At 33.0% G+C, this 12,099-nt stretch overlaps 1 protein-coding gene across 1 annotated transcript in view; it reads left to right on the forward strand.

The window, feature by feature from the left end:
* The window catches only part of aox6 (aldehyde oxidase 6), a 34,588-nt gene that overhangs the window by 13,727 nt on the left and 8,762 nt on the right, over positions 1 to 12,099 (forward strand). Inside the window, 15 exon segments of the mRNA NM_001278817.1 lie at positions 227 to 389; positions 464 to 553; positions 1,068 to 1,237; positions 1,466 to 1,592; positions 2,785 to 2,907; positions 2,986 to 3,082; positions 3,174 to 3,298; positions 4,332 to 4,465; positions 4,922 to 5,009; positions 5,588 to 5,674; positions 6,688 to 6,879; positions 8,597 to 8,824; positions 8,923 to 9,018; positions 10,991 to 11,119; positions 11,277 to 11,351. Coding sequence (NP_001265746.1) covers positions 227 to 389; positions 464 to 553; positions 1,068 to 1,237; positions 1,466 to 1,592; positions 2,785 to 2,907; positions 2,986 to 3,082; positions 3,174 to 3,298; positions 4,332 to 4,465; positions 4,922 to 5,009; positions 5,588 to 5,674; positions 6,688 to 6,879; positions 8,597 to 8,824; positions 8,923 to 9,018; positions 10,991 to 11,119; positions 11,277 to 11,351 — 1,924 coding nt within the window.

A 12,099-nucleotide genomic window follows, 5' to 3' on the forward strand; every position in this document is an offset into this window, starting at 1 on the left:
TGAGAGGGCACACACACACACACACACACACAGTGGGCAGCTATCTTCCAGCAGCCGAGGAGCAGTTAGGGGCTAGCTACTTTGCTCAGGGGCACCTCAGATGGGTATCGAAGGTGGAGAAACTGCTGTTCATTCAGTCTCCCTATCTTTAATTCCATCCAGAACATTCAACCTTTCAAATACAAGTCCAACATTGTTTTTTCTTCTCTATCATTCTTTGTTGAAGGCCTTGGGAAGAGGCGACATTAAACGATGCGTACAGCGCACTGTTCGATGACGTCAAACTTGACCCTGCGGCTCCAGGCGGGAAAGTGGATTTCAGAAGATCCCTGACTTTGAGCTTGCTTTTTAAATTCCATCTACTCATCCTCCAGTATCTGAAGGAAAAAGTATGTTCCACTTTTGGAAATGGTCGTCACATGAACGTCAAGATTATATATTCTGTGTCCTTTTTTCTAAACAGGATGTGATTCAGATGGAAGTACCACAAGAGATGCAAAGTGCGATTCAACCTCTTCCAAAACGCATTCTACCTGGTTATCAAGAATTTCAGGTAGTGTGATGTTAATGTTACTTAATTAGGAATTTATACCTGCTATACCTGCTATAAGATGCATTAAGAGCTTTGGTTGGTTTTTAAGATCTTTGGTTGATCAGATTTAAGGCTATGACATGATACTGGAATAATGTGCGATGTTGTTGACATGTATTGCAACATTTCCCTAGAGAAATACAATTTTTTAAAATAATTTTTAAAATCATTTATTAATGCAACAATCACAGAAAAATAAACATGTAATAGGTGTTTTCTGTTGTTTTTAAATCTTATTTATGCTAGCAGTGTATAAAATATTGTATTGCTCAAAAACATTTTTTCATGATGCTCAGATGGGAATTTTGTGTTCGAATTCAGCTTGCAACAGTCATATACTCTTCCCTTTCTCTCTACCTATCATTTCTGTTCACTTACTTGATATAAAAGACCCTTTATACTTTATATAAAAGGTCCTTTTTATAAAATTTACCCTGCAGAGGATAATTAGCAGACTATGCGTTTTTATATACAGAATGTCTTGGAGGACCAGTCGGCTCAAGATCTGGTGGGCCGTCCAATGATGCACCGGTCAGCTCTGAGTCAGGCTACTGGAGAGGCGGTCTACTGTGATGATCTGCCACACACCTATGGTGAACTTGTCCTTGCCATTGTGACCAGCTCCAAAGCACATGCCAAAATCACGTAAGACACATTAATAAAGTCCTTACTGTCTTTGTTGTCATTTATGTTGATGTCTCAATTTATATTTGTTCGCTTGCTCCAGTTATTTATTTGATAAATTGAGCATTATTACTTATATGCAAACTGCAATAATTTATGGTTGCTTGTGAATTGGACACTAAAATGAACCCAGAAATGGAATAATTGAAGAACTCCATAATAAATAGTTGTGTTTTCCTCATTTCACAGTCATATTGACTTCAGTGAAGCTCTGAAGCTGCCTGGTGTTGTGGACGTAATCACTGCTGAAGACATACCGGGCAAAAAGTTCAGAACCTTCACCGGCTATGATGAGGAACTGCTGGCTGAAGATGAGGTCTCTGTGTTATTACATTATTCATGTGAAGTAACATGCTAATTAAATATGACAATGTCTGTCAACAGGCTAATTCATGTGTCTGGCATGCTAAACATGGTAAAACATATTAGAGGTATAGTAATAATTTATGAAACATGTTAAACATGCTAATTCAGGGTACCAGAGTTCTAAACATGCTTGAACCATATTAGCGACATGTTTATTAAATCTCTGAAACATTATTTTAAAATTCAGAGTTGGCTTTGTCAAGCCAGCATCAAAGTTTGTCATCAAACTTTACTGTAACCATGCTGATTCATAATTAAATGTTAATCATGTTTTTCCAATTCATTCAAAGACATTAGCAGTGCGCTAATTCATTCTAACAATATGTTAATTCACGCTTGAAACAAATTGCTAGCAAAACAAAATGTTTAGGAACATACCTGCAAAGTGATAATTCGTGTTAGAAACATCATGCATACTAATACTAATACTAAACATACTAATCTACTACTACTGTTACTAATTACATACTAATTCTCGTTAACTAACTGCCATCCATTCCAGAAACTTCCAGAACATGCTGGCAATGTGTCATTTCATATTAGGATTATATTTCATGCTAACATAAAACATGCTAACCATACTACATAACATGCTGTCAACATGTTATTTCAGGTAAACATTATATTTCATGCTTATATAGAACATGTTAACCATACTACAAACCGTGCTTTCAGCATGTTATTTCTTGTAAGCATTATATTTCATGCTAAAATAAACATGCTAACCATACTTCAAAAACATGCTGTCAACTTGTAATTTTCTGCTAGCATAAAACATGGTAATCATACTACAAAATATGCTGTCAACATGTTATTTTATGCTAACATAAAATATGCTAACCATACTACAAAATATGCTGTCAACATGTTATTTCATGCTAACACAAAACATGCTTACCATACTACAAATATGCTGTCAACATGTTATTGTATGCTAACATAAAACATGCCAACTATATTGCAAACATGCTGTTAACATGTTTTTTCATGTTAGCAAAATGCTAGAAACCTGTCAAATCCAACATGCTGATTCAGGTTAACAAAGGTTTACTTAATTATGCTAGCAACGTGCTAATTGACTTCCTCTGACCTCTTTGAGTAGCATCACACTTCACTTAACTTCACAACTTTTTTGTCCTCAGGTGTCCTGTGTTGGTCAGATGATCTGCGCTGTGGTTGCAGATTCAAAAGCGCATGCTAAACGTGGAGCGGCAGCGGTAAAAGTTAGCTATGAAGATCTACAGGATTGCATCTTCACTTTGGAGGTGAGAGGACTTATTCTAACTGCGTAATCCAACTGGATATTCTGTTTGGATCAAGATGCTCAGGTATCTTCTTTTCAGGAGGCCATCGAAAAAGAGTCTTTCTTCCTGCCTAGAAGACAGATCGAGCGAGGAGATGTGGAAAAGGGATTGAGAGATGCCGAGCAAGTGTATGAAGGTAACACTGGGTTACTTTATCCATTATTAAGCACACCTCCTGCTTGATTTCCTGATTCATGTTTTATTATGAGCTGCTTCGTGTTTCTTAGGGGAGATTCGGATTGGAGGACAGGAGCATTTCTACATGGAAACTCAGAGTTTTCTGGTCGTTCCAGTTGGGGAAGAGAAGGAGATGAAGGTTTATTTGTCAACTCAGCATCCTACATATACGCAGGTACGTTTTATATCTGCTCGATTACATAACGAGCTAACAATGAAATAAAAAGGCCTCAAAAATATTAGATACTTCAATTTATTTATTTATTTATTTATTTATTTATTTATTTATTTATTTATTTATTTATTTATTTATTGTGTGGATTAGGGGGGAAATCATCCATGTAGTTTTGATTTTAATACTGAAACTTAATTTAGATTTTTAGTGTATTTTATTGTTATTTTTGTTTTTGTTATGTTGTTGTTGTTGTTGTTGTTGTTGTTGTTATTATTATTATTATTATTTTATTATTATCTAAGATAGTAAAACTTAACGATGATAATAGTAATATTGATAATAACATTTTTAAATAATAATAATAGTAATAATAGATACTAGTTAATTATTATTATTATTAATAACATTGTTGTTATTATTATTATTATTATTATTATTACTATTATTATTGTTGTTGTTGCTGTTGTTGTTTTATTATTATCTGTGATAGTAATACTAACAATAACAATAATAAATCATAATAATTATAATAATAATAATAGTTATTAGTTAATCGTTATTATTATTATTATAGATAATAATAATAATAATAATAATGAGGGACGATATTGTCAGGGAAATTAAAAAGCTTAATTTCAGTGTAGGAGTCAATTTCTGTGCCATTTTTAAATAATTGTATTATTTATTTATTATTTTATTTTAAAATTTACTTTAAATTTAGCTTTTCTTATCAGATCAGGTACTTAAAAAAAGTTAAACTGTTTATTAAAAACAATTTTATTAAAAAAAAAAAAAGTTTATTTTAGGAGTCAGTAGCCAAAACTTTTTTTTATCTTATTAATTGTATTAATTACATAATTTTATTAATTTAGCTGTTTTATTAGTTGTTATAGTCATTTTTATCAATTTTTATTTAATGTTTTCATTTGATTTATGAGACTATTTTGTTTTAAATTACATTTTTATTTTATTTTTACAAATATAAAATAAAAAAAAAATACATGAAAGTTTTTTTTGTTTTAATTGGTTATAGGAGGCAGTTGCAGAAACATTGGGAATTCCATCCAATCGTGTTACTTGTCACGTTAAGCGATTGGGCGGAGCCTTCGGGGGAAAGGTCACCAAAACTGCCATTTTGGCCTCCATCACTGCAGCTGCCGCATGGAAGTGAGTTGAAATGCATTTACATACATACAGATAATTTTAAATTAAATTTTATTTATACAAAAATGTTTTTTTAAATGATTTTGAAAGACGACACATGGCTCAGTGGTCATCTGACAGCAAGTTTGAGTTTTGAGTTTAAGTCCCGACTGGGTCAGTTGGTGTTTCTGTGTGGAGTTTGCATGTTCTCCACGTAATCGCGTGGGTTTCTTCCGGGTGCTTCGGTTTCCCCCACTGTCCAAAGACATGCGCTATAGATGAATTGAATAAACTAAATTGGCCATATTGTGTATAAGTGTGTATGTTTCCTGGAAGGGCATCCGCTGTGTAAAACTTATGCTGGATAAGTTGGCGGTTCATTCCGCTGTGATGACCCTTGATGAATAAATGGACTAAGCTGAAGGAAAATAAATATATGAATGGTTATAAAGTGTTTGGTAAGAAAAACTCTCTGTCTAGAACTGGACGTCCAGTGCGATGTGTTTTGGAAAGAGGAGAAGACATGCTGATAACCGGAGGACGTCACCCAGTGTGGGGAAAATACAAGGCTAGTGGATATTCCATAAACTTGCCAGTCTGTATATACAGTTGAAGTCAGAATTATTAAATGTTTATTTTTTTCCCCCAATTTCTGTGTAATGAAGAGAATATTTTTTCAACACATTTCTAAACATAATAGTTTTAATAACTCATTTCTAATAACTGATTCATTTTATCTTAGCTATGATTACAGTAAACAATATTTTACTAGATTTTTTTCAAGACACTACTGCTTAAAGTGATATTTAAAGGCTTAACTAGGTTAATTAGGTCAACTAGGCAGGTTAGTTACATATCGAAAAATATAGCTTAAAGGGGTTAATAATTTTGACCTTAAAATGGGTTTAAAAAAATAAAAACGGCTTTTATTCTAGCCTAAATAAAACAAATCAGACTTTCTCCAGAAGAAAAAATATTATCAGACATACTGTGAAAATTTCCTTGCTCAGTTCAACATCATTTGGAAAATATATTTTAAAAAAGAAAAAGAAATTCAAAGGGGGGCTAAAAATTCTGACTTCAACTGTATATGTCAATTGTTTATATGTTGCAATGTTTTAACTAAGTTGGACTCCCCACCAACAGGTGGGATTCATGAAGAATGGAAGGATAACAGCAGCTGATTTCCAGTACTACGCCAATTCTGGAAACAAAGTGGATGAGTCCGTACTGGTGAGATGACTTCTGGAGACAAATCCAAATTCTCACATTCTCAAAAGTAGCTTTTTCTTCATCTCTGAACCGTAAACCTCCACTGCAGCAGCACTTGCATACAACAAAGTGCACAGTTTTATTCATAACTGTATTCTAAAGGTTTTACAGAGGAATTTGTTTATACTGTGTGATATTTGCGTGATTAGATGTACATTTTATGCTGACAAAAATTGCGAAGAAAAAACAATTCTGGCTGTTTTAAAGGTAAAGGTGCACGTTTATAGCTTACAGCTACACATTGGTACCTTAAAAGTAATAATGTGTACCTTTAGGGTATACTTTTGTACCTTTAATGCACTATGAGGTACACGTTTGTACTTTTTAGGCATTAATATGCACCTTTAATTTACAAATGTGGAACTGTTAGGTACAAAAGTGTCTTTTTTTGAAAGGTACCACCTCAGTGACAGCTGTTGTACCTTTATTTCTGAGAGTGTAGATGGTTAAAAAGAGACTCCCGAAAATCCTCTCTGTAAAAACCTTTGACTTTAATATGTAAACAAAAATGTCCTTACTTTTGTGCTAGAAATGTGTGCAAATTAGTATGTTTACTGAAATAGTGGCTTATTTGGACCACATTAGAAAACATGTTAGACAAAAAACGTTTGCAATTCTTAATGTAATCAATCAGCTGAGGAAGTATGGTGATAACTACTACTGTAGTTATGTTTTTTATCTGTTCAGTGTCTTGCCCTAAGAATTTGAGTTAACACCAGCATTCAAGATGATTCATAAAATGTCAGCACTATCAGCTTATAAGTCATAAGCTATCAGCACTTTGAGAGTCAAAACAAACATACAAGCAACACAAAATCAATACCTGTGGCTCCTGATGATGCATCGTGGTCTAGTGAAGTATGAATATTATTTTCAACATTAAATACTTTTAATCCACACCTTCTGCAAATGTTTCTCAGTGCTTTTATGGTGGCAAAGTTATACTGTGTCATTTTTATACTTTACTTTTCCAGGTCGCAGAGAAGATCCTCCTGCACCTCGATAATGCTTACAACATTCCCAACCTGCGCGGACGATCTGCAGCCTGCAGGACCAACCTGCCCTCCAACACTGCATTTAGAGGGTTCGGTGTGCCCCAGTGTATGCTGGTCATCGAGAGTATGATTGATGATGTGGCTCTTCAACTCGGACGTCTACCTGAAGAGGTTTGTGCCATGCAGGCACAAAATGAGATTTACGTTTAGCCCATTTACATCATACAGCTTTAATATATTATTAGAAATGATTATATATTTCACTAATGATCAAGTAAATGGACTGCTTTTAAAGATTATTAGCCCCCTTTAATTTTTTTTATTTATTTTTTAAATATTTCCCAAATGATGTTTAACAGAGCAAAGAAAATTTTCACAGTATGTCTGATAATGTATTTTCTTTTTGAGAAAGTCTTATTTGTTTTAAACTTATTTTGTTTTTGTCTTATTTTGTCTACAGAACAAACCATCGTTATACAATAACTTGCCTAACTAATATAACCTGCCTATTTGAAATAGTTAAGCCTTTAAATGTCACTTTAAGCTGTATAGAAGTGTCTTGAAAATATATCTAGTAAAATATTATTTACTGTCATCATGGCAAAGATAAAATAAATCAGTTATTAGAAAACAGTTATTAAAACTATTATGTTTAGAAATGTGTTGAAAAAACCTCTCTGTTGAACATAAATCGGGGAAAAAAAATTAACATTGTATCGTATATATATATATATATATATATATATATATATATATATATATATAAACATTCATTTATATATATATATATATATATATATATATATATATATATATATATATATATATATATATATATATATATATATATATACACACATCATTCATTTTCAATTATACTAGCATAAAAATAATTAACCGTGCATATTATAATTTTTTTTCATATTTATTTATTTCAGTTGTTGATGCTAATATTCTAATGACTATTTATTTATCATTCATGTAGCCGTTCATGTAAATCTGGGAATAAATATTCATTTCTTTGTCTTTATTCATGAATTAAGGTAAATATTTAAGTGAATTAAATAATAATAAATAAATAATGAATTAGATATTAAAGTAAATTAAAGTAATTATTAAAGTGAATTAAATAATAACAAATAATTAAATATTACAGTAAATTAAAGTAAAAATGAAAGTGAATTAAATACTAATAAATAATTAAGAAAATATTAAAGTAAATGTTAAAGTAAATTAAATAATAATAAATTATTAATTAAATACTAAAGTATATGTTAATATGTTTATACTAAAGTATAAGTTAATGTTAAATTGAATTAAATTATTAAAGTAAATTAAAGTAAATATTAAAGTTCAGATATAAAATGTATCAAAACTTTCTATATTAATTTTGTTAGCGCGCATTGTTAATCTTACAGTGAACAATTAATTTGTTTATCCACTGAAAAAAAGGTTTGTTTTGATAGTTATAAATCAAAATCGGACCATTTGCTGCAGTCCTTCTCTGATGATGTCAGTTTGACAGCTTGGGTGAAACTTGCTTTGCCACATCTCTCCAACCGATGAGAGGAGGAGCAAAAAATAAACATTGTTCTTACTCAATATTCAATTTCAGTTAAAAATACATTATCATACTGAAATAAAAAAAATAAAAAAATATTTTTCATTAATATAGCTTTTTTGCGCTGATTAATTATATTTACCTTTAATGCTGACAATTGCACTACACACTTGTACTTTTTTGCCATCAATATGTACATTTAATTTACAAATGTGGACCTGTTTGTTTATTAATTTGTATTTGTAATGATTATAGCGTCTTCTGATATAGCAGCAAACTTTTATTCACTTTCTTATTTCTTCATCTCCTATCATTTTACTTTTGCAGATCAGGGAGATGAACATGTACAAGCAAGTTTCCCTCACTCACTACAAGATGGAGTTTGACCCAGAAAACCTTGTCCGCTGCTGGAAGGAGTGTATGGAGAAATCTGACTTCAGTCATCGCCGTAAAGCTATCGATCTCTTCAACCAGCAGAACCAGTTCAAGAAGAGAGGAATCTCCATCATACCCATCAAATACGGCATTGGCTTTGCTGAGGGCTTCCTCAACCAGGTTTACCCTTCCCTAAAAACATGCTTTAGACAGTTTTAAACTTCTTAATAGTTGACCACCAGATGATTTATCTGTGTTTTTGTGTGTTTATACCCAAGGCTGCAGCTCTCGTGCACATTTATAAGGATGGATCTGTGCTGGTGAGCCACGGCGGGGCGGAAATGGGTCAAGGCCTACACACTAAAATCCAACAGGTACAGCTAGTGCTCAATGTATCATCATTTTTATGAGTGGATAAGAGCTAATAATACTTATCGTTGACTTTTGATTCCATGGTTGTGCACATATTTAAGGGTGTGAAAATCTCCTTGTCTTGTTTTTCCTACTCTGCACCAATGTTAGCCTCAAAGACTACAGAATACACAAGACATGTCACTCATATAGTTTTGAATGGGGAAAAAATGTCAAACTGTCCTGCTTCTGCCATTCAAATGCAAATCACACGTGGAGAATGACTTGAATGGCCAAAAACTTGTAAACAAAGCAGTCACTGTCATTTTGAGAGAAGATTTGCTTTTAGGAATAAGTTGGAAATTACGCCAGAAGAGCAGCGGGAACGGACGCAGCATTATTCAGAAAAAAAATTTATAATTGTACACATAAGCTGTTGATTTTCTCGGTAGTTACATAGTTTTACAGTATGATGTCTGATCACGTCCTTTAGAAATGGGACATTGTTTGCATTTAAAGAGCCCCTATTATACATTAAAAAGGGTCATATTTTGGATATATGGGTCTCCAACAACATACTGATATGCAGGCAAGGTTAAAAAACACTTTCATGGTCTTATCATATGAATTTATTTTACCTAATTATCCCAGCGACTCCCATATAAATCGTTCAGTGATTAATTTGTTCCCAATGTTCCCAAACCCCTCCTTAGCGTGAAGCTAATCTGCGCTGATTAGACTTATGACAGCCTGTTGTGATTGGTCGACAGCGTTCAGCACGGTTTGTCAAGCCCCTGGTTCCACAACATTCAGGTCACTTTCAAAAACCCACAATAGGATCTCGTTAAGGATGATTGTGTGTGTGTTATATCACGTCAATGCTGTAAATTAAATATTGTAAGTGCATGTGAGGCTCCAGCAAGGTTACCAGGTCAAAGTAAGTTTTCCAGCCCAACGATAACTCAAACCCACACAAAGATTTGCAAGAAAGAAAAATCTTGATGCACGTTATGAAAGAAGTCGCAACCCAAAACTTCATATTTTTTTATTCTTATAACTTTCAGTTGAGTTCAATAGCAGGAAAACCGTGGCCCTGGCAACATTGATTTTCATTATTGTTATTTATTCATTATTATTTTATTATTTACGTATTATTATAGCTGGGGCTCTCAACCACGTTCCTAGAGGACCACCAGCACTGCAAGTTTTGTATGTCTCCCTAGTCTGTCACACCCTATTCTGGTCTCTAAGCTTCTGTTAATGTTAAGGAAACATGGAATATGTGCAGAGCTGGTGGTCCTTCAGGAACATGGTTGAGAAACACTGATCTATGGTATGACTACAGATTTTTTTTGTTTGAAATACTGGTCATACAAATAGAAAGTAATTGAGAGTAAGTATTTACTGCAGGTGTATTTAAAAAAGGCTTAAACTTTTTCGACACAAGCTTAAAGTAGTAAAGCATTGACTCAAACTGTTATTTTAGTTGAGTTGACTAAACTACTCTCGATTTAGTCGACTATACTAAGTTAATTTCATGTTTTTGTGTGAAATAAAAGAAAGCAAATGTTCAATTAATGTTATAAAATTTTGTTAATTATAACTAGATTAAAATTAAAACAGTTCAGATGATTAAAATATGACTAGACTAACTGTGGGTTCACGTAAAATAAAACGCAAATGTGTGCATTTTTTCCAGATTACTTGTAGGATGTTTTGAATATTGTCTGCTCGAGATACATTTGATCTTCCTACATTTTTTAATGCAGAAAATATTTCCAGCATTTTGCATCATTTGCGATGGCCTGATGCAAATTCATCTCTGTTGAATCGACTTTGTATGTTATATACTCAAATAGTACGAGTTGTAATATCGATGTTTGGTGTTAAGTCAGCATGAGACTAATTCTAAATTTAATATCAAAACTTGCTGTATAAGTGAACATTGCTCGCAGCAAATTAGTTTTCGGGCTGATCTTGGTTGTTTTATCACAGGTGGCAAGTCGAGAGCTGAATATTCCTGCATCTTTGATCCACATTTCTGAAACCAGCACACAGTGTGTCCCGAATACCTGCCCGTCTGCTGCATCCTTTGGTACCGATGCCAACGGGATGGCAGTGCAGGTATAAACACAGCATTTTAAAAGCACCAGATTAAATTGGACAACAGAATTTGTTGATTTTTGGTCTGTAGGAGACAGATTTGATTTAAGATAAGGTTTTGATTGGACATTGTAAACTTTTAGTGCATTTTTGGAGTGTGAAAATCGTACTTTTACAGGATGCCTGCCAAATATTATACAACAGACTGGAGCCAGTCAGAAAAAAGGATCCTAAGGGGACATGGCAGAACTGGGTAAAGTGATCTAAAACGATTTGCATTTTTATAGCAAAATAAAGATGATTGATGCATTGATTAATGCTACGATACTCTGTAGTGATATGTATTTATACTGTGTATATATATATATATATATATATATATATATATATGCTTTCAAATTGTTCTTTTTTAAATCGAAAATCGTATCGAACTGTGACTTTAGAATCGAAAATGTAATCGAATCGAGGATTTGGAGGATTGTGACACCCATAAAATATATATACACACACACACACACACATACACATACAGTTGAGGTCAGAATTATTAGCCCCCCTTCAATTTTATTTTCTTTTTTTAAATTATTCCTAAATGACAAATGATGTTTAACAGAGCAAAGGAAAAAAAAAAAAAAAAATCACAATATGTATTTCTTCTGGAGAAAGTCTTATTTGTTTTATTTCAGCTAGAATAAAAGCAATTTTTAATTTTTAAACACCTTTTAAAGTACAAAATTTTTAGACACACACACACAGGAGAAGTTCAAAGGATTTATTGAACAGAAATAAATCAACAATTCTGCTCTTCTGGGCAGTAAGAAAACAGTCACTCCAAAATAACACAGGCAGTCAAAAAAAAAAAAAAAAGACCCTCCTCTGGCCGTTGTAGGACTGATCCAACTTAAAAAGACCCTCTTGGGATAGCAGTAGATAAGTAGGGACAGACCTCAGGGAGCCCGAGAAGATGAGACCTCACCCGATCGTGGACTGTGGGCAGAGCA

This window comes from Danio rerio, chromosome 22, assembly GCF_052040795.2.
Source record: "Danio rerio strain M-AB ecotype USA chromosome 22, GRCz13ab, whole genome shotgun sequence".
NCBI classification, from domain to species: Eukaryota; Metazoa; Chordata; class Actinopteri; order Cypriniformes; family Danionidae; genus Danio; species Danio rerio.